This window comes from Mus caroli, unplaced genomic scaffold (genome assembly GCF_978045245.1).
Source record: "Mus caroli unplaced genomic scaffold, Mus_caroli_1 scaffold_8, whole genome shotgun sequence".
In the NCBI taxonomy this organism is placed as follows: domain Eukaryota; kingdom Metazoa; phylum Chordata; class Mammalia; order Rodentia; family Muridae; genus Mus; species Mus caroli.
The window spans coordinates 118387939-118408837 of NW_028227263.1; the positions used below are offsets into that span (position 1 = coordinate 118387939).

The 20899-nt window shown below is 42.3% G+C and overlaps 1 protein-coding gene across 1 annotated transcript; it reads right to left on the bottom strand.

Annotated features, from left to right (window-relative positions):
- Positions 1-1652: 1652 nt before the first annotated feature.
- On the bottom strand, positions 1653-9721 carry LOC147003374 (cytochrome P450 2A12-like). Its single transcript, XM_085842007.1, has 9 exons — positions 9504-9721; positions 9045-9207; positions 7868-8017; positions 7490-7650; positions 6094-6270; positions 4545-4683; positions 3910-4097; positions 3254-3395; positions 1653-2068 (listed from the first exon to the last, which is right to left on the bottom strand). Exons 1-9 carry the CDS (start codon positions 9678-9680, stop codon positions 1884-1886), a joined length of 1482 nt encoding a protein of 493 aa, XP_085698133.1. The 5' UTR covers positions 9681-9721; the 3' UTR covers positions 1653-1883.
- Between the last annotated feature and the right edge of the window lie 11178 nt (positions 9722-20899).

Here is a 20899-nt window from a genome sequence, read left to right on the forward strand (position 1 = left end):
TTTAACATGATAAGATATCTCTTCATTCCTATATGCAGCATTTAGTTTATGAAGAAAAGGATCCCAGTCCGATGTATAGGTTTTACACTGAATCATGTGGGAGCAGGCAGGAGATTCAAAGACCTTTATCTGTGCCCTTTAGCTGAGCCCCAGAGACCCATGAAACTCATGCAGAGTACATGGGCATATGGGCAATCACACAGCCATGTGCACTCTATGCATGAACACACACATCCTTGCTGACCTATGATAATTTAATGTTCTCCTGGATTTCTGTCCAAGTGATTTTTATCTCTCAGACTAAGTCAGACACAGTGGCCTTACCTTTCACAGGGGGTGAGGCACAGCAGGTGTTCAGGTGATTAAGGTGTATAGGAGAAAGCAAGACTGTTGGAATGTATGTGTTGGATCCAGATCAGTTGCCTGCCAGGGCTATGGAAAAACACGTCAGACAGGGTTATTCTGGGTATATAATAATACCCCAAGTCCTTGTTGTTTCATTTGAGGAAAGGGTGACATTAAGAAACTGTCTAGGGGGCTGGAGAGATGGCTCAGCTTTTAAGGGCACGGGCTCCTCTTCTAGAGGTCTTGAGTTCAATTCCCAGCAACCACATGGTGGCTCACAACATCTGTAATATGATCTTGTGATTTCCCTGGCATTCAGGTGAACATGCAGATGTATCTATATCTATATCTATATCTATATCTATATCTATATCTATATCTATATCTATATCTATATCTATATCTATATCTATATCTATATCTATATCTATATCTATATCTATATCTATATCTATATCTGCATACACACATACATGTATATATATACACACACATACATATACATATATATGCATATACACACATTATATATATAATGTGTGTGTATGCGCATATATGTATATATATTATCTTGAAAGAAAGAAAGAAAGGAGGGAGGGAGGGAGGGAGGGAGGAAGGAAGGAAGGAAGGAAGGAAGGAAGGAAGGAAGGAAGGAAGGAAGGAAGGAAGGAAGAAACTGCTTTAACTGCCTAAATGGGCAGTTAGATGTCTCAGTGGGTGAAAGTGCTTGCTGTCAAGGTTGACCACCTGAATTTGAGTTCTGGGATCCAAGTATTGTAAGGAGAGAGGACACTTCCAAAAACCGTCCTTTTGTTTCCACATGTGACCCATGGCATGCTCTACCATCCACACTAATAGGTAAATGCAAATTAAATATTCCTAACAGTGATGTACAAAACAAACAAACAAACAAACAAACAAAACCACAATCGGTAAACAAAACAAAAAGAACGAAAAACCTGACCAAATGGCTGTGGATACAAATCTGTGTTTAAGTACGTGCTAGACTCTTATGGTCTATGAGAATGCAATTTAAACGATGTTGTTTTTGTGCTCTTGCTGCTTTTTTGAGATAAGTTCTCATTGTGTAATCCTGGCTGGCCTCCTAGAGTTTCATGTTTCCTCCCTCTGAATGCTGGGGATAGAGTGCCATGCCTCAGACTTAGCTAACCTGAGTCTTTTAAACCTCAGTTTAGATTCAAATTTGTAAGCTTCATCTTTGCCACCTGTACACTGGGCTTGGGAACACACTGCTCTTGTTTCGAGTACTGAATGAGAGAAGGATGGGACAGTTTTGCAGAGGTGAGTGACCCTTGCTGGATGAGTGACAGCTGTTGTTACTGCTGTCCACTGTGTGTTTCTTTTTTTATTATTATTACTGTTACAATTTTACCAAGGTGAGTAGTCTTTTCTATTTCTTCCATGCAGGTGGCCCCTTCTTAACCCCGCGGTCTTCATCTTCTCTCTTCACTCCACCTTCCTTCTGGCACCACTTCTGTCTCTCCCTCCTTCTTGATCCACCTTGGCTCAACCCAGAATCAGATGGGCACGAAGCTCATGGTGTATTTTGGTATGATCCTGGTAAACCCTTCTGGTGTGGGGGACTCATTGATATCTTCTTTCAAGTTCCTTGTTAACTTGAAACGGAAGTTCTGCAAGATGGTGGTGAAGAACAGGAACAGCTCCATCTTAGCCAGGCCGTCTCCCAAGCAGAATCGCTTCCCTGAAGAGGAGAGAGGGAAGGAGCACAGGCGTGGAATCAGCTCTCATTGATGCCTTGGCTCAGTACCCAGTGTGCAGCCATGTTCTCTTAGGGAGAAGGGGTTTCTACACTGGAGTGTGAGGGATCATTAGGAAAGGCTCCCAAGTCTCTCAGAACCCCAATGTTCCTACACACAAAGTGGGGTAACCCATGGTAGGCTGGAGCAATGAGAAGTCAAGATGTTTCCTCTACCAATTACCAATTATATTTCCAATGTGAATGTTCTGCTGTGGCCTCACTCATTTATTCATCTAATTATCTATCATCTATGTATCTAAGTACACATGTATGTACACATGCGTCTATCTATCTATCTATCTATCTATCTATCTATCTATCTATCTATCTATCTATCTATCCACCTATCTATCTATCACCCATATGGCAGCTCATTAGTGTCTGTAACTCCAGTTCCAAGGTATCCGACAACTTTACACTATCTATCTATCTATCTATCTATCTATCTATCTATCTATCTATCTATCTATCTATCTATCTATCTAATCTATCTATCTATCTATCTATCTATCTATCTATCTATCTATCTATCTATCATCTATCTATTATTTATTTATTTTTAGTTTCTTTAAGTCAGGGTTTTCTCTGTGTAATCTTTGCTGTCCTGTAACTTACACAGATCCATGTTGGTGTTGAACTCACAGATCTACCTGCTTCTGCTTTGCCGGTGCTGGGATTAAAGGCAGGTACCACCACCACTTGGCTGTTGTCCTCTTTTAAAGAGTCTGAATATATGGCTGGAGAGATGGTTCAGTGGTTAAGAGCACTGTCTGCTCTTCCAAAGGACCCAGGTTCAATTCCCAGCACCCATATGGCAGCTCATGAGTGTCTGTAACTCCAGTTCCAAGGTATCCGACAACTTTACACCAGTGCATATTAAATAAATTATTTTAAAAAATAAAGGAAACAAAAAAATTATTTAAAACTGCATTAAAACTGCCCCCTGCTCTCTGAAAGAGATCACTGATCCCACTGATCCTTTCATAGGCATCCAGGATGTCTGAGGCTTGGGAGGTCCAGGGGCTGCAACTGGTTGGCTTGATGTTAGGTTGCATCACAGAGAAGGGAGCTGGCACCAGCTACCCCTGTTGGTGTGAGCAGTGGTCTGGTAACCCAGTGTTTTCTTACCAATGGAAAAGGGCAGAAAAGCAGGGATCTTCTTCAACTGACCCTTGTCATCCAGGAAGTGCTGTGGGTTGAAGTCTTTGGGGCTAGAGAAGAACTTTGGATCTGTCATCAGAGAACCCAGTATAGGGAACACTTCGGTGCCCTGGAAGAGGGAAGATGGAGTTTAAGAAGATGGATAAATGGAGAAAGGACCACAGAAGATGTTAGGTTCTAAATGAAGAGATCTGAAAGGCACAGAGTTGGGGGGTCTCCTGAGTAAGGGATATTATGGAGTATGAGTTTTGAGGAGATGTGATGTGTGCCACCAGGAGTAGGAGATATGAGCTCCATTGGGTTCATGTTCTGAGACAGGCTGCTAGAGTGACACCAGGCCTTTGCCTCCAGCCCAGGAGTTGAGATATTGGAAGGTAGCAAGACAGAGGAGCAGATAGAACTTGGAATTCAAAGCAATGGGACAAGAAGTTGGAGACATGTGGATAAATCTCCAGAGACACTAAGTCTAGGAGAGGTGACAATAATCTATCTAATCAGAGGACCCTGGTGAGGCTGACATAGTAGTTGGGGGAATAGAGTGGAGTTAGATAACTGTAGATGGAAAGGGGCCCTAAGGCATCAGGAAGTGGGCTAAAGGCCCCTCCTGATGGCTATGGCTGTACCTTGGGGAGGAAGAAGCCACGGAAGGAAGTATCCTTGGTAATCTTTCGAGGAACGCCCAAAGGAGCCAAGTCAGAAAATCTCTGGATCTCATTGATAACAGCCTGGGTGTAGGGCATCTTCACATGGTCCTCATATTGGGGCTGTTGGTTCCTGCCAATCACTCGGTCAATCTCCTCATGGACCTTGGCTGGAAGACAAGGGGAGTTGGGGTGTTTTTTAAAGTCCAGGAGCCTCAAAGCAGGTGCAATAGTTCACATGTGTAACACTGTATGTAGTACATGTCTCTGTAAGTGACATGCATATAGGCCATTGAAAACATATTTCCATACCTAAATGCTGGGCAGGGTCATTTTATCCTTTTCCTGACAGAATCATGGTGGGGAGAAGAAGGAGGAGTCAGGGCAGGGACCAGAGAGCAGGGATCTGGCAGCCAGTGGGAAATCAATTTGGGAATGTCTAATATTTTAACAGTTAGTGAGAACTCTGTTTATGCATTTAATATGCTCTTGTTTCTGCATAGCAGGGCATGTCTGAGCATCCAGGGACCTGGGAAAGGTGAGGGTCATTGTCAGGTTGGAAAAAGTTGGAGCATCTGGGGTTCCCAACTTCTTCCCTGCCACACAGCCATCCTTACCCTCTACATCTGGATGCTTCATTAGTAGCAGGAAGCCATAGCGTAGTGTGGAGCTGACTGTCTCAGACCCAGCAAAGAAGAGGTTCAGTGATGTCATCACTAGGTTCTTCATGTGGAACTCTGAATTAGCATTTTTCTCCTGGAGAGAGAGAGAGAGAGAGAGAGAGAGAGAGAGAGAGAGAGAGAGAGAGAGAGAGAGAGAACCCAAATCTATCAGTTTGTCATCCTCTTGGAGAACATTAAGGATTTTAATTTTCTAAAACTTTCTAGTCATTCTTTTATAAATATTTTTATTAATTCTTTGAGAATTTCATTTATTTTACTGTGAATATATTCACACCTCTCCCCCTCCCAGATGAATCCCCTTCCACACCCACTGAACCTTGAGTCCTCATTTTTTAGACATATATGTGAAATGCACTTTAACCATATTCCCCTCTGTTATCTTCTTTTTTCCACTTTGTGGAACTCTTTCTTATCCTTAATAAGCCTCCTTCCTATTTTCCTGTTATGTTTTTTTGGGGGGGATGGGCAACTGGTTATAAATAGGCTTGGCTGCATGAGTATGGGTGAGGGGTTCTTCACTTGAGAAAGGATAATTTACTGGTAGCCACACCACTAAGGAATATGATTTCCTCTTTTCTCAACAGCCATCAACTGTGGCTTAAGTTCCTCATGGAGGAGATTGACCCAACAGGCACCATTTCTGGACATTTCTTTGGATCTTATTCTCAAAGGGTCCAGACAACTATGGGAAAGGTAATCTCCAGGTTGTGTGGAGCCTTGGGTTTGCAGGAGAAGCCTTGCTCTTTTCTCTGTCTACTGACTGTCTGCCACTCATTTTATGGTTGGGATATTTAGACAGTGAGGGGTAAGGACTGTGAGAAAGAACCCAGATGCCATGATGGGGTGTATTATTAGAGATAGGTCTGAGACACAGATCAGAATTTAAACTTCATTCTCTCCTCCCTCAAACAACTCATAGAAGAGCCCCTAAACAGACCTTTGACCTTCATGTGCAATAGAATTCTATGTCCTTTCTTCTCAGCTGTGAAAGAAGTCCTTAGATATCACATAAAACACTTAAGTTGCCTAGGCCACTGATATGTATTGATGTGTATATCCTATTGGTGATATGAAATGCTGGAGAGCACGTGGCCAAGAGCAAAAGCCTGAGAGCCACAGAGAGGCAAGAGTGCACAGTTTTCTGGGTGCATGAAGTCAGCATGCAACCCTGGGCACACTGTGTGAAATTTAAGCTTTACAGGCTCTTCAACAGTAGCTTCAATGCATGCTAAGTAGGCAAATAGCAGGATGCACTGAGAACAGTGTCTCGTAGGGGAACACTGGAATATTGGTTAGCATGCTAATTTGCTTGCCCATACCCTGGCTTGCATAAGGAAGGCTCAACAGATGGAAAAGTGATGTTTAATTATGATTGAGTCTGTGAGGAACATCATAGGGACTTAATGGGCCTCTGTTCCTCCTTTTCTAGGGTGATTTCATGCTGCCCTGGTTTAGATGTCCCATCCCCAGATGCTGGGATCACCTTTTGCATGTGGATGAGAAAGGAGTCAATGAAGTCTCGTGGGGAATTGGGGTCCAGGGTACTGTGGTGCTGCTTCACTTTCTGTATCATGAAGTCTTCCAGTTTATGAGAATCCTTGATGATCCGTTGCTGTGGTCCGGGCAGGTACTTCATCACTGAATGGAACATGTCATAGAGCTGGGGTGGGAGGAGAAAAGACGGGAATGAGGCTTGTCAGTGGCAACACTCAGTGGGAGTGGGACTTGTCTCAAGGCATCCATCCATGTACTAATGTATGTATGTGAGGCTGGATTGCAATAAACCGCAACTCTAGTCTTTAAAGAACTCTTTACATTCATTTTGTGGTTGTTGTTATTTATTATTATTATTATTTTACTTTTAATTATGTGTGTGTGCATGAATACAGGTGTCTGAAGTCACATCTCCTAGAGGTGGGAAATGTCATAGGTGCTGGGAACTGAACTCAGGATGAGACGTGCATGCTCTTAAACCACTGACCTGTCGCTGAAGTGATTTAAAGAAGGAAGGTCATTGTCTTTCAATCCAGACGAGGTGGCTCCAAAGGGGACACTGGTAGACATTCAACTATTTAACTAATTTTTGGATCAGACCATGACTCCAGGCTTCTAGCATTCAGGACAGAGTGTCACAGTGACTCATGAATCTAGATGTTTAGGCATCCGGGAGGGCTGAGTTTAGTTGTCTTGATACTTGTTTGAGATTAGCATCTGTTTTCTACATAGTCAGGACTTCAGTGTGGGATGGTTCAGGGTATAAGGTGTGGACACACCTGTCAGACATTGTTTTGATGAAGGCTGTGTGTGGCTGGGAGACACTCATATCATTGTTTAGGAAAACAGTCTGTCCTGAGGTCTGCGTTCAGTTTCCTTGGTTGAGGTGCCTGTCTACTCATTCCTAAATTGACCTGGGACAAGCAGATGACTTTTGTGCCATTGGGCCAATGGGATATTTTGGGAGAGCAGCGTGGATGGGCTGAATAACTTTACTGGCCTTGATTTTGCAGAACCAGGTAGGTGTTCAGGAATGGAGGAGGGGACCTGAGGTGGTCACTTGTTTCCCTTGGGCAGGTGTCTCGACTTTCAAGAGGACCATTCAGAAGATTTGTTACAGACTAAGCTGGGGAAACCTGCACGGGGAAGAGAGCCAAGCAGAGGGCTTTGTTCTCAGGCTATTTGAAGTATCCAGATGTCATTAGGTTCTGAGTACTCGATAGCTCCCATGGGTTCTGATGTAAAGGTTAATTGTCTGAGGGTAAAGGCTGGTTTTGAGGGGAGCTTATGTTTGTGGGTATAAGAGTTGGGGTGGTCCTTGCCCTTTGTGGGTATGGCCAATGTGGGATATTGCAAGGGCAATTGGCAGAGCTGGAGTCTGTTACCTGCCCTGTGGGTGAAGCAGCAAATTGGTTCATTTGACTCAACATCTGCAGCAGTGACAGGAACTCTTTGTCCTCATAGTTGAAGCGGTCCCCGAAGACAATGGAGCTAATGACATTGGAGACTGTTTTGCTCAGGTAGATGGAGGGGTCAATGGGGGCTCCTGAGATGAGTGACATTGTTGGGAAGACATTGGAATTATGAGGAAGAAGAGTTAGAAGGTGGTATGGGCATTGGAGTGAGGCACCAAACTCTCAGCACCAGATTTTGGGGATGGTTTGGTAGGTGGTCTTCCCCACCCTCCTTCTCCACAGCTCATAGGCTCTTGGTACAGGGGATGTTCCTTCTCTTGCCCAAACACTTAAGGGTCTCTTGCTTACCACAAGTGCCCTGCAACATCTTGATCAAACAGCCTGCCTCCTCCTGGATGCGCTCCTCCACACCACGCTTGCCCACACCGAAATCTCTCAGTGTGGCTATGGAGAAGCGTCTGAGTTGTTTGGCTCGTTCCCCATTGCTGAATGCCACACCTGTAAAGATAAGAACATGAGTGTTGGAGAGAAGTAGATTGAGGCTGAGGAAGGACCAGGTCCACACTGGAAAAGGCTTCTAAGAGAAAAGAAGAGAGACAAAGATGGATAGAGATGGGAAGAACACAGAATATACAAACACAGATCCTGCATTAGACACACTCAGAATAAGAAAGTTGGAACTAATCAGCCAGGCAAGGAAACAGAAAGTTACAAACAGGCAGAAGCAGAGAGACTCAGAAGGCAGGGAGACTAGTCCTCAATATTTTAGCTGGACCAATTCTATCATGCCTTTTGATGCTGGTTAGCTGCTCTGGGTCCCTGAAATGGCTAAATCAACCAATATTTAGCATTTTCTGATAACAGCAAATCCCCACTAAAGTAAGGACTTCTTATATAAAAACATACCCTGGTGTTGAGGTTTTGTCTTTCACTGTTTATCATAATGCTAAGTGCTACTCTCTAAGATTTGGAGTCTACACTTAGCCTGAGGGACTCTGCCCTAGTTAATTCTGATTGGTAAATAAAGATGCCATCAGCCAATAGTTAGGGGTAGAGACATAGGCAGGGTTTAGGTTTACTGGGCTAGAGACCTTGAGGAAGGAGAATGGGACTGAGGAGCCTCGGTGGAAGCCATGGAAGAAGAACAAGAAGAAGGGAGGAAGCACTTAGAATTCTGGGGACTCCTCAGAGGTTATATAAATGCTAGGGCCCCAAGAGGAGGGTTTTGGTTGTTGGTTGGTTACTGTTGGTTGTGGTTTGTTAAGTAGTCTTGTGCAAAGAAACAACAGCAAGAAGAAATTAGATATCCTGACTGTGAAGATTAAACTTGCCCTAAGGAACTCATCACTCCTAATCAGCAGGAAGTAGTCTAACAATAATTTTGTTCATGTTCACCTCTCTCTCTTTTTCTCTTCTACCTAGTGTTAGGAGGTTAAATGGGTGAAGAGGGTGAAGGGTGGTAGAAAGAAGAACCCACAAAGTAGCAAAAGTCTGTCTACAATCACAGATTTCAGATTCTCCTCACCATAGCCTTTGAAGAGTGTATTAAAGGTGGCCACTTCGCCTCGTCCACTGAACTCCTCAGCTTGGTCCACCAAAGCCTCTTTGACTGCATCATATCCATAAAGCACCACAACCCGGCGAGGCCCAAGGTGGATGGTGAACACAGGGCCAAAGTGCTCTTGGAGCTGATGTGGGATAAATGGGGGCTGTTAGAGGACTTATTCACTTAACTGGACCAGTACACAGAGGTCAGATTATGTGATATCCTACAAAAAAAGCTTGAAAACAAACAAGCAAGCAAGCAAGCAAGCAAACAAACAAACAAACAACAAACCAAAGACTTGAAATAGCTCCAGAGCCTTCTAAACCCCACTAGTAAGAGACTTTGGATTATTCTGTGAATTTTCTGACAAAAACATCTGAAATCACACAAACTCTTGTATGTGTCCCATGTCCCATCCATCCCTTCATCCAGTGATACCTGTGTTATGGAGCTGTAGACATCTTTTCTATTCAGTTGCAGATAATTTCCAATGAAAGGCAAAGGAATGGGTCCTGGGGGCAACTTCCCCCTGATTTTCTGCTGCCAGATAGACACCAAGACCATGACACTCAGGAAGGCCAGTATGGCTACCAGGAGCAGCCCTGAGCCCAGCATGGTGGCCAGTGAGGAGTGACAGGCTGATAGCCGAGGCTGAGATACTGCCTTTATACTCCCAGGGACAGAAGGGGCAGAAGATGGCCTTTGCTTCTATTTACTTAGTTGAGTGGTTTAGATTCCAATCCTATCTCCTAACATGGACTCTGTCTGTGTTGCAACACCCACAACATGGGCAAAGAGGAAGACCTCTGGGTGCTAGGCTTAATTTGAAATACTTAAAGCCTTGCTGGGTTGTGGTGCCCCATGGATATGATAGAGTCAAAGAGGCTCATTGCCTCCCTCCTTGTCACCCCTTCCCACTATCTCCCTCCCTCCCTCCCTCCCTCCCTCCCTCCCTCCCTCCCTCCCTCCCTCCCTCCCTTCCTTCTTTCTTTCTCTTACAGACAGAGTTTCTCTGTGTAGCTCTGGCTATCCTAGAACTCACTCTGTAGACCAGGTTGGCCTTGAACTCACAGCGATCCCCCTGCCTCTGCCTGCTGAGCACTGGGATTAAAGGCATGTGCCACCACTGATGGGTGCACAGAGTTCTAAAAGGAGCCTCAACTTCAGGTTAGGGTGAGCAACCTTTCCTGCCTATGTATGGCTTGGAAAAGGATAGAAAACCACAGCTATATTTTATCAGATCTTTTCACAGACTAGAGGAGAATAACCTATAACGTTAGTGAAGGACTTATAGAAGTTTTGTGAAATAACAGCTTGAACTACCAATATTGGGAAACCCCAGCTGTCAGAAGGCTTCTAATTGGCAAAGACTCCTATTGAGTTCCCATTAAGACCCTTATGGTAGCTCACTGTGATACTGGTCACTTCTGTAATTAGTATTTATGTTTCCCACAGGACACAGGGCAAGCATGGAGCACATTGGTGAAAGACCTTGGGTCAAGCTCCCTAATCCATGTCTGTGAACATCCTGTATCTTAATTGCCATACAAGCTGTGCACAGTGGGTGCTTGTGAAGTGACAGTTCCCTTTGAAGGTGCATAAGATGTTTTAAAGCAATATTTCTTGGTTTTTCAGGGACTGCTCTCAGTAGGCAGAGGGAAGATTTATGACAGAAATTTAGGTCAACTCCAGTGTGGAAAGCATAGGCTGACCCTGGAATACTGACGCTATAAGAAGAGGAGGAGCAAATAACCACGCTGATCTTATTTTACGGAATTTCTTTAAAAAAAAAGTTCAACATTTCTGTGTGGTGTCACACACTTTTAATCCCAGCATTCAGGAGGCAGAGGCAGGTTGATCTCTGAGTTCACAGCCAGTCTGGTCTATCCCGAGCTTTTGTCCCTGCCGGCAAGAACACACTCAGGACAACCGGAATCTTCTGCAGCAAAGCTTTATTGCATACTTCTCAGGAAGACCCCGACCCCAGAAAATGGAGTCGCTTATATAGCGCTCAGCCATGGCGTTTCAGCACCTGATGTGGCGTGTCAGCTCCTGATTTGTTGCTCGCCCATCACCCCATTACTACACCCCGAGAATGGGCAGTGACTAGGAGTGAGTTCACTCTCGCACCTGCGTATAAGGCTTGTTTACTAGTTAGGCACAGCGGAGGCCAGCGCCATCTTATAATGGCGATTGCTCGCAGCACGCACGGCTCTCCACACTGGTCTACAAAGCAAGTCTAGAATAGCCAGCGCTTGTTACAAAGAGAAATCCTGTCTCAAAACCCAAACCAAAAAAAAAATCCATTTATTTATTTATTTATTTATTTATTTATTTATTTATGTGTGTGTGTGTGCGTTATTTAAGGTCTGATAAGGACAACAACCTTTTGGTGAACATGTTGTATTCTGGGAAGGTTAAGTTAATGTGTGCTTGGTCATTTGGGTCTTAGTGCCAACTGGGCTGTTTCAATGGTGACTTCATTATGGTTACTCCATTATCTGGCACTGCCTTCCCTGGGAGATACATGAGGACCAAGTCTAGAGGCAGATGAATGTTAAGAACATCATCATAAGTGGGCAGAGAGATCCACTGGCAGTTATGATATCAGATAGACCCAGGAAATCAGCGACATAGGTAGACACTATAGTAGGAAAGAAGTTGGTATTGAATGAGTAAAACTTAGCTTTCTACTTCTGGTGCCAAAGGGGCTTGGCAGTTGCTTTCATTAAGTATAAGGGTGGCATCAGGTGGGGCCTGAGGATGTGGCACCATGTGATTCCTGAGGGTGGTCCTAGCAGCTTTGTATGCAAGCATCAGATATGAGTTGAGATTGACTTCCACTTGATCCTAGAAAGGGCTCACTGTGGGTTGCTGGGACACCTTTGATAGTGGTCCATTCAGAGTTATACCACTGTGGAGAGCTCTTGGTGTCTCTTATAGAAATTTGGCAAGTACTTGTCACTGGGCTCAGAGGAAGTAGTAAGATCAGATAAGCGTATTTGGCTCAGTGGTTAAGTGCACTAACTGGAGTACTCTGACCCTAGGACTCAGGGGTGATCTTCATCTTCTCTCTGGTGCCTTTCTAAGGTGGGTCCATTCAGAAGTGCACAGGCTGCAGAAGCAGCAGAGCAGCTGGGACAGGTCTTATGGGCCTACATCTGCAGCCAGGAGGTAGGGCTGTTCTGCAGCCCTCTGTGCACTGGTCTTGCTAGGAGAGAGCCAGTCTCCCAGGAGTGCTGACACAGGCTTACAGACTCACAGGAGGAACAAGCTCCAGGCAGATACAGCCAGAACATCTAACACCAGAGATTACCAAATGGCAAAAGGCAAATGCAAGAATCTTATCAATAGAACCCAAGACTACTTGGCATCATCAGAACCCAGTACTCCCACCACAGCGAATCCTGTAAACCCCAATACACTGGAAAAGTAAGATTTGAATTTAAAATCATATCTCATCATGCTGGTAGAGAATTTTTAGAAGGACATTAATAACTCTCTTAAAGAAATACAGGAGAACACAGCTAAACAGGTAGAAGCCCTTAAAGAGGAAACACAAAAAACACTTAAAGAATTACAGAAAAATACAACCAAAGAGGTGATGGAATTGAACAAAACCATCCAGGATCTAAAATCAGAAGTAGAAACAATAAAGAATTCACAAAGGGAGATAACTGTGGAGATAGAAATCCTAGGAAAGAAATCATGAGCCATAGATGCAAGCATTACCAACAGAATACAAGAGATGGATGAGAGAATCTCAGGTGCAGAATATTTCATAGAAAACATGGGCATAACAGTCAAAGAAAATGTAAAATTCAAAAAATCCTAACTCAAAACATCCAGGAAATCCAGGACACAATGAGAAGACCAAACCTATGGATAATAGGTATAGATATGAATGAAGATTTTCAACTTAAAGGGCCAGTAAATATCTTGAACAAAATTATAGGAGAAAACTTCCCTAACCTAAAGAAAGAGATACCCATGAACATAAAAGAAGCCTACAGGACTCCAAGTAGACTGGGCCAGAAAAGAAATTCCTCCTTACACATAATAATCAGAACAACAAATGCACTAAATAAAGGTAGAATACTAAAAGCAGCAAGGGAAAAGGTTAAGTAACATATAAAGGCAGACCTATCAGAATCACACCAGACTTCTCATCAGGGACTATGAAAACCAGAAGATTCTGGACAGATGTCATACAGACCCTAAGAGAACACAAATGCCATCCCAGGCAACTATACCCAACAAAACTCTTAATGACCATAGATGAAGAAACCAAACTATTCCATGACAAAACCAAATTTATACAATATCTTTCCAGGAATCTAGTCATTCAAAGGATAATAAAGGGAAGACTCCAACATAAGGAGGAAAATTATACCATAGAAAGTGGAAGAAAGTAATCCTTCAACAAACATAAAAGAAGACAGCCACATGAACAGAATCCCAACTCTAACAAGAAAAATAACAGGAAGCAACAATTACTTTTCCTTAATATCTCTGGACTCAATTCTTCAATAAAAAGACATAGACCAACAGACTGGCTACATAAATAGGACGCAGCATTTTGCTGCACACAGGAAACTCACCTCAGGGACAAAGACAGATGCTACCTCAGAGTAAAAGGCTGGAAAACAATTTTCCAAGCAAAAGGTCCCAAGCAACAACCTGGAGTAGCCATCCTAATATCGAATAAAATCGACTTTCAACCTTAAGTTATTAAAAAAAGACAAAGAAGGACACTTCATACTCATCAAAGGTAAAATCTACCAAGATGCACTCTCAATTCTGAACATATATGCTCCAAATGCAAGGGCATCCACATTCATTAAAGAAACTTTAGTAAAACTCAAAGCACATATTGCACTACACACAATAATAGTGGGAGACTTCAACACCCCATTCTCATCAATGAAAAGATCCTGGAAACAGAAACTAAACAGAGACACAGTGAAACTAACTTAAGTTATGAAACAAATGGATTTAACAGATCTATAGAACATTTTATCCTAAAACAAAAGACTATACCTTCTTCTCAGCACCTCATGGTACCTTCTCCAAAATTGACCATATAATTGGTAACAAAACAGGCCTCTACAGATACAAAAAGACTGAAATAAATCCCATGCATCCTTTGAGATCACCATGGACTAAGGCTGATCTTCAATAACAACATAAATAATAGAAAGCCCGCATTCACATGGAAGCTGAACAACACACTATTCAATGATAACTTGGCCAGGAAGAAATAAAGAAATTAAAGACTTTTTAGAATTTAATGGAAATGAGACACATCATACCCAAACTTATGGAACACAATGAAAGTAGTCCTGAGAGGAAAACTCAAAGCTCTTAGTGCCTCTAAAAAGAAACTAGAGAGAGCATACACTAGCAGCTTGACAGCACATAAAAAGCTCTAGAACAAAAGGAAGCAAATTCACTCAAGAGGAGTAGACAGCAGGAAATAATCAAACTCATGGCTGAAATCAACCAAGTATAAACAAAAAGAAGTATACAAAGAGTCAATCAAACCAGGAGCTGGTTCTTTGAGAAAATCAACAAGATAGATAAATCCTTAGCCAGACTCACTAGAGGGCACAGGGACAGCATCCTAATTAACAAAATCAGAAATTAAAAGGAAGACAGAACAACAGACCCTGAAGAAATCCAAAGCACTATCAGATCCTTCTACAAAAGGCTATACTCAACAAAACTGGAAAACCTGGATGAAATGGACAATTTTCTAGACAGATACAAGGTACCAAATTTAAATCAGGATCAGATGAATGATCTAAACAGTCCCATATCCCTAAAGAAATAGAAACATTCATTAATAGTCTCCCAACCAAAAAAAGCCCAGGACCAGATGGGTTTAGTGCAGAGTTCTATCAGACCTTCAAAGAAGACCTAATTCCAATTCTTCTCAAACTTTCCCCCAAAATAGAAATAGAAGGTACTCTAACCATTCTATGATTCATTCTATGAAGCCATAATTACTCTGATACCTAAACCACATAAAGACCCAACAAAGAAAGGGAACTTCAGACCAATATCCCTTATGAATATTGATGCAAAGATCCTCAATAAAATTTTTGCAAGCTGAAACCAAGAACATGTCAAAACAATCATCCATCATGATTAAGTAGGCTTTATATCAGGGATGCAGGGATGGCCAAAAAGTGGGAGTGGGTGGGTAGGGGAGTGGTGGGGAGGGTATGGGGGACTTTTGGGATAGCATTGGAAATGTAAATGAGGAAAATACCTAATAAAAATATTAAAAAAGAAAGAAATCAAAGATCTCAGAAGATGAAAAGATCTCCCATGCTCATGGATTGGCATGATTAATATAGTAAAAATTGCCGAAAGCAATCTACAGATTTGATGCAATCCCCATCAAAATTCCAACTCAATTCTTCACAGAATTAGAAAGGGCAATTTACAAATTCATCTGGAATAACAAAAAAATCTTGAATAGCAAAAGCTATTTTCAACAATAAAAGAACTTCTGGTGGAATCACCATGCCTGACCTCAAGCTGTACAACAGAGCAATTGTGATAAAAACTGCATGGTACTCGTTAAGTGACAGACAGGTAAGTCAACAGAATAGAATTGAAGACCCAGAAATGAACCCACACACCTATGGTCACTTGATCTTTGACAAGGGAGCTAAAATCATCCAGTGGGAAAAAGACAGCATTTTCAACTGGTGATTAGCATGAAGAAGATTGTGAATGGTTCCTTTCTTATCTCCTTGTACAAAGCTCAAGTCTAAGTGGATCAAGGAACTCCACACAAAACCAGAGACACTGAAACTTATAGAGGAGAAAGTGGGGAAGAGCCTCGAAGATATGGCCACAAGGGAAAATTTCCTGAATAGAATACCAACAGCTTATGTGCTTAGATCAAGAATTGACAATTGGGACCTCATAAAATTGCAAAGCTTCTTTAAGGCAAAGGACACTGTCAAGAAGGCAAAAAGGTAACCAACAGATTGGGAAAAGATATTTACCAATCCTAAATAAGATAGGGGACTAATATCCAATATATACAAAGAAGTCAAGAAGATGGACTCCAGAAATCCAAATAGCCCTATTAAAAATGAGGTTCAGAGCTAAACAAAGAATTCTCAACTGAGGAATATCGAATGGCTGAGAAGCACTTGAAAAAATGTTCAACCTTTTTAATCATCAGGGAAATGCAAATCAAAATAACCCTGAGATTCTACTTCACACCAGTCATAATGGCTTAGATCAAAAACTCAGGTGACAGCAGATGCTGGGGAGGATGTGGAGAAAGAGGAACACTCCTCTTTTGCTTTTGGGATAGCAAGCCGGTACACCCACTCCAGAAATCAGTTTGATGGATCCTCAGAAAATTGGACATAGTACTACCAGAAGATCCAGCAATACCTCTCTTTGGCATAAGATGCTCCCACTTGTAATAAGGACATACATGCTGCACTCTGTTCATAACAGCCTTATTTATAATAGCCAGAAACTGGAAAGAACCCAGATGTTCCCTCAACAGAGGAATGGATATAGAAAATGTGGTACATTTACACAATGGAGTAGTATGCAGCTATTAAAAACAATAAATTCATGAAATTCTTAGACATATGGATGGATCTGGAGGATATCATCCTAAGTGAGGTAACCCAATCACAAAATCACATGATATGCACTCACTGGTAAGTGGATATTAGCCCAGAAGGTCAGAATACCCAAGATACAATTTACAAAACACATGAAACTCAAGAAGAATGCAGACCAAAGTGTGCGTAGTATGACCCTTCTTAGAAGGGTGAACAAAATACCCATGGAAGGAGTTACAGAGGCAAAGTTCAGAGCAGAGACTGAAGGAATGAACATCCAGAGACTGCCCCTCCTGGGGATCCACCCCATAAACAACCACCAAAACCCAGACGCTATTAGGGATGTCAACAAGAACTTTCTGACAGGAGCCTAATAAAGTTGTCTCCTGAGAGGCTCTGCCAGTGCCTGAGAAATATAGAAATGGATGTTCACAGCCATCTATTGGACTTAGCCCAGGGTCCCCAATGAAGGAGTTAGAGAAAGTACCCAAGTATCTGAAGGGGTTTGCAGCCCCATAGGAGGACTAACAATATGAACTAATCATTACTCCCAGAGCTCCCTGAGACTAAACCACAATCAACGACAACACATGTTGGGACTGATGGCTTTAGCTGCATATGTAGCAGAGGATGGCCTAGTCTGTCATCAATGGGAGGAGTGGCCTTTGGTCCTGTGAAGGCTCTATGCCCCATTATAGGGGAATGCCACGGCCAGGAGGCTGGAGTGGGTAGGTTGGAGAGCATGAGGAGGAGGACTGGGATCCAGGATTTTTGGAGGGGAAACTAGGAAAGGGGATAACATTTGAAATGTAAATAAAGATAATATCTAATTAAAAAAAAAAAACCAAACCAAACCAAAGCAAACCAAACAAAAACCAACCAACCAATCAAACAAAACAAACACCAAGGGCACTGACTGCTCTTCCGGAGGTCCTGAGTTCAAATCCCAGCAACCACATGGTGGCTCGCAGCCATCTGTAATTAGATCGGATGCCCTCTTCTGGTGTGTCTGAAGACTGCAACAGTGTACTTACATATAATAAAAGAGTAAATCTTAAAAAAGAAAAAGAGTATTTGCGTTTGGGCTGATGCAAGGATTGAGGTAAACAGCAGAGGAATGTGACTTTTCTTTTTTCTTGGTAATCCTGATAAGTCCCCAGACCCAGTGACTCCGGGAACTCTTTATTTTTTATTTTATTTATTTCTTTTCTTTTTCTTTTTCTTTTTCTTTTTCTTTTTCTTTTTTTTTTTTTTTTTTGACTCTGGGAACTTTATTGCTTTGTTTGATTACTACCCGATGAAATATTTATTCCTTATTCCAAACAGCAATTAAATTGATTTTTGCAGAATACTGATATTTGGCCTATTGCATGTGCAAATTTTCCAGGAAAAATAGGTAATCATAATCCAAAAGACAAGTTGTTAAAATTTGTCTCTATGCATGCTTTTTTATTTCCTGTAAATTTACACATGCTGCACATAGAAAATGTGCTTACTGTATTTACAGATGGCTCATCTAATGTGAAAGCAGCATATGTGATTGGATCACATGTTTATTCTCTTGAGTTTCTTCCCACTTCAGCACAGATTATTAAATTATGAGCTGTAGCAACTGTTTTTGAAATGTTGAAAAATCAAGCTTTTAATTTGTATACTGATAGCCAATATATAGCTTATGGTTTAAAATTGCTTGAAACTGTTTCCTTTTTAGGTACTGCTAATTCTCAAAATTTGCAATTATTTATGCAAATACAACTTAATTTAAGAGAACACACTGTTCCTTACTTTATAGGACATTTAAAAACCTTATACTGGATTTCCCGGACTCCTTTTTGAGGGCAGTGCCACAGCAGATTTGCATACCAGGTCGATTATAGGCTTTACACAGGAACAATTATCTAAACATTCTCATTCTTTACATCATCAAAATAGTAATAGCTTGAAACAACAATTTGATATTTTTAGAAAATGTGCATGTCAAATTGGAAAGACTTGCCCTTAATGTCCTCAATTTTTTCCTGTATCACACACTGGTATTAATCTTTGAGAACTTGCACCTAATCAATTATGGCAAATGGATGTTGCTCATATTTCTGATTTCGGAAAATTAAAATATGTACTGTGCTATTACACCTTTTTAGGCATTCTAGTTGTAACTGCTTTAACAGGAGACACAACTAAAAATGTAATTACTCGCACTTCCGGTCCATGCCAGCACCGGGGCACCTTAGGCACGGAGTCTGAAGACACCCCCAAGGTCTCCACAGGACCCTCCATGGGATCTTAAGATCTCTGGTGAGTGGAACACAACTTCTGCTCTAATCCAATCGCGCCAGACCCGAGACTGCATTAATTAGGGAAGCAGAAAACCCCACCTGACCAGGGTCACAAGTCCCTTCCGGTCTGCACCAGCACCTTGGGCGCGGAGTCTGTGGACACCCCCAAGGTCCCCATAGGACTCTCCACGGGATCTTAGGACCTCTGGTGAGTGGATCACAACTTCTGCCAGGAGGCAGGTTCGAACACCAGATATCTGGGCACCTTCCCTGCAAGAGGAGAGCCTACCTGCAGAGAGTACTCTGAACACTGAAACTCAGGAGAGAGCTAGAATCCCAGCTCTGCTGATAGAGGCTAACAGAATCACCTGAGGAACAAGCTCTAACCAGAGACAACTATAACAACTAACTCCAGAGATTATCAGATGGCAAAAGGCAAATTTAAGAATTTTACTAACAGAAACCAAGACCACTCACCATCATCAGAACGCAGCACTCCCACCCCACCTAGTCCTGGGCACCCCAACACACCCGAAAAGACACACTGATGGCTTCCAGGACACACCAATAATTACCTCTAGCCCCATAACCAGACTTAAAGCAAATCAGGCTCCTAGATGGGAGGTAGAAAGGTGTGCCACGTGACTAAAGAGAATAATGAATTTGCTAATTCATTCAAGCAGAAGTCTGGGAAATCTATGTAGGAATGAATTTCAAGGGTGTGGAATCAGTATTTAAGGGTGTGGAAGAAAGATAAAACTGGATCAGCTTGATCTATTGATAATGCTATGGCATTCGAATACACCGGGAAAGATGAAAAACTTAGAGTTGATTCAAACTTAGATTAAATGAGTTTGTTCTTAAAAAGGACAGCAGCATTAAAGCCAACAGCATGCTGTGCAGAAGTGGAAATAGGTAGACTTTATAAAGGCACACATCAGAAAGCTGTGTGGAATCCACAACTGGGCAGGAAACTGTTTTACTTCCTTCAGGTTTTTTTCTTTCCCACTATATAGTAAGAAAAAGACCCTTTTGTCCTTTTCCCATTGCATAAGCATAAGCATATGCAGGGTTTACAGAAGCAAAGACAGTGTTAATAATTCACAGTCCATTGTATCTTATCTCACCTGCAGGCCACTAGGGTCTCCTAGGCACTCCAGAGCAAAAGATCAATAGGCCTTAAGAGATGCCTGGGTCTGTAGTAATTCTCTTTAGTCTTCACAGGGGACCTGTGTCAGTTATTACCCAGGTCTGAGCACTGATGGCCTGATGACTGGGAAAGTGCAGTTCATTGCTGGGCAGGCAAAAAGAGAGGGCTGTCATGGTTAGGGCTAGCTATCACATATCCACAATATGGAATCTCTGGGTGGAGATTCTGGATTTAATCTCAAAGCTCACACAGGTGATTTTGGTTTTGCTTTTGTTTTTTTGAGTGCCAAATTTTTGTTTGGGTGGTTGGCCAAAGCATTTGTCAAAAGATGGCCTACTCAAAAGAGGTGGAGATGTCTGATATTCCTTGGTTTAGTGTTGCTGAAGGGATTTTAAGGCTTAGTAAAATTGCATTGGTTGTGTGGGTAAACTGTGTAAAACTTTTTTTTTTTATTACATATTTTCCTCAATTACATTTCCAATGCTATCCCAAAAGTCCCCCATACCGCCCCCCCACTTCCCTACCCTCCCATTCCCATTCTTTTGGCCCTGGCATTCCCCTATATTGGGGCATATAAAGTTTGCAAGTCCAATGGGCCTCTCTTTCCAGTGATGGCTGACTAGGCCATCTTTCGATACATATGCAGCTAGAGACAAGAGCTCCGGGGTACTGGTTAGTTCATCATGTTGTTCCAACTATAGGGTTGCAGATCTCCTTGGGTACTTTCTCTAGCTTCTCCATTGGGAGCCCTGTGATACATCCAATAGCTGACTGTGAGCATCCACTCCTGTGTTTGCTAGGCCC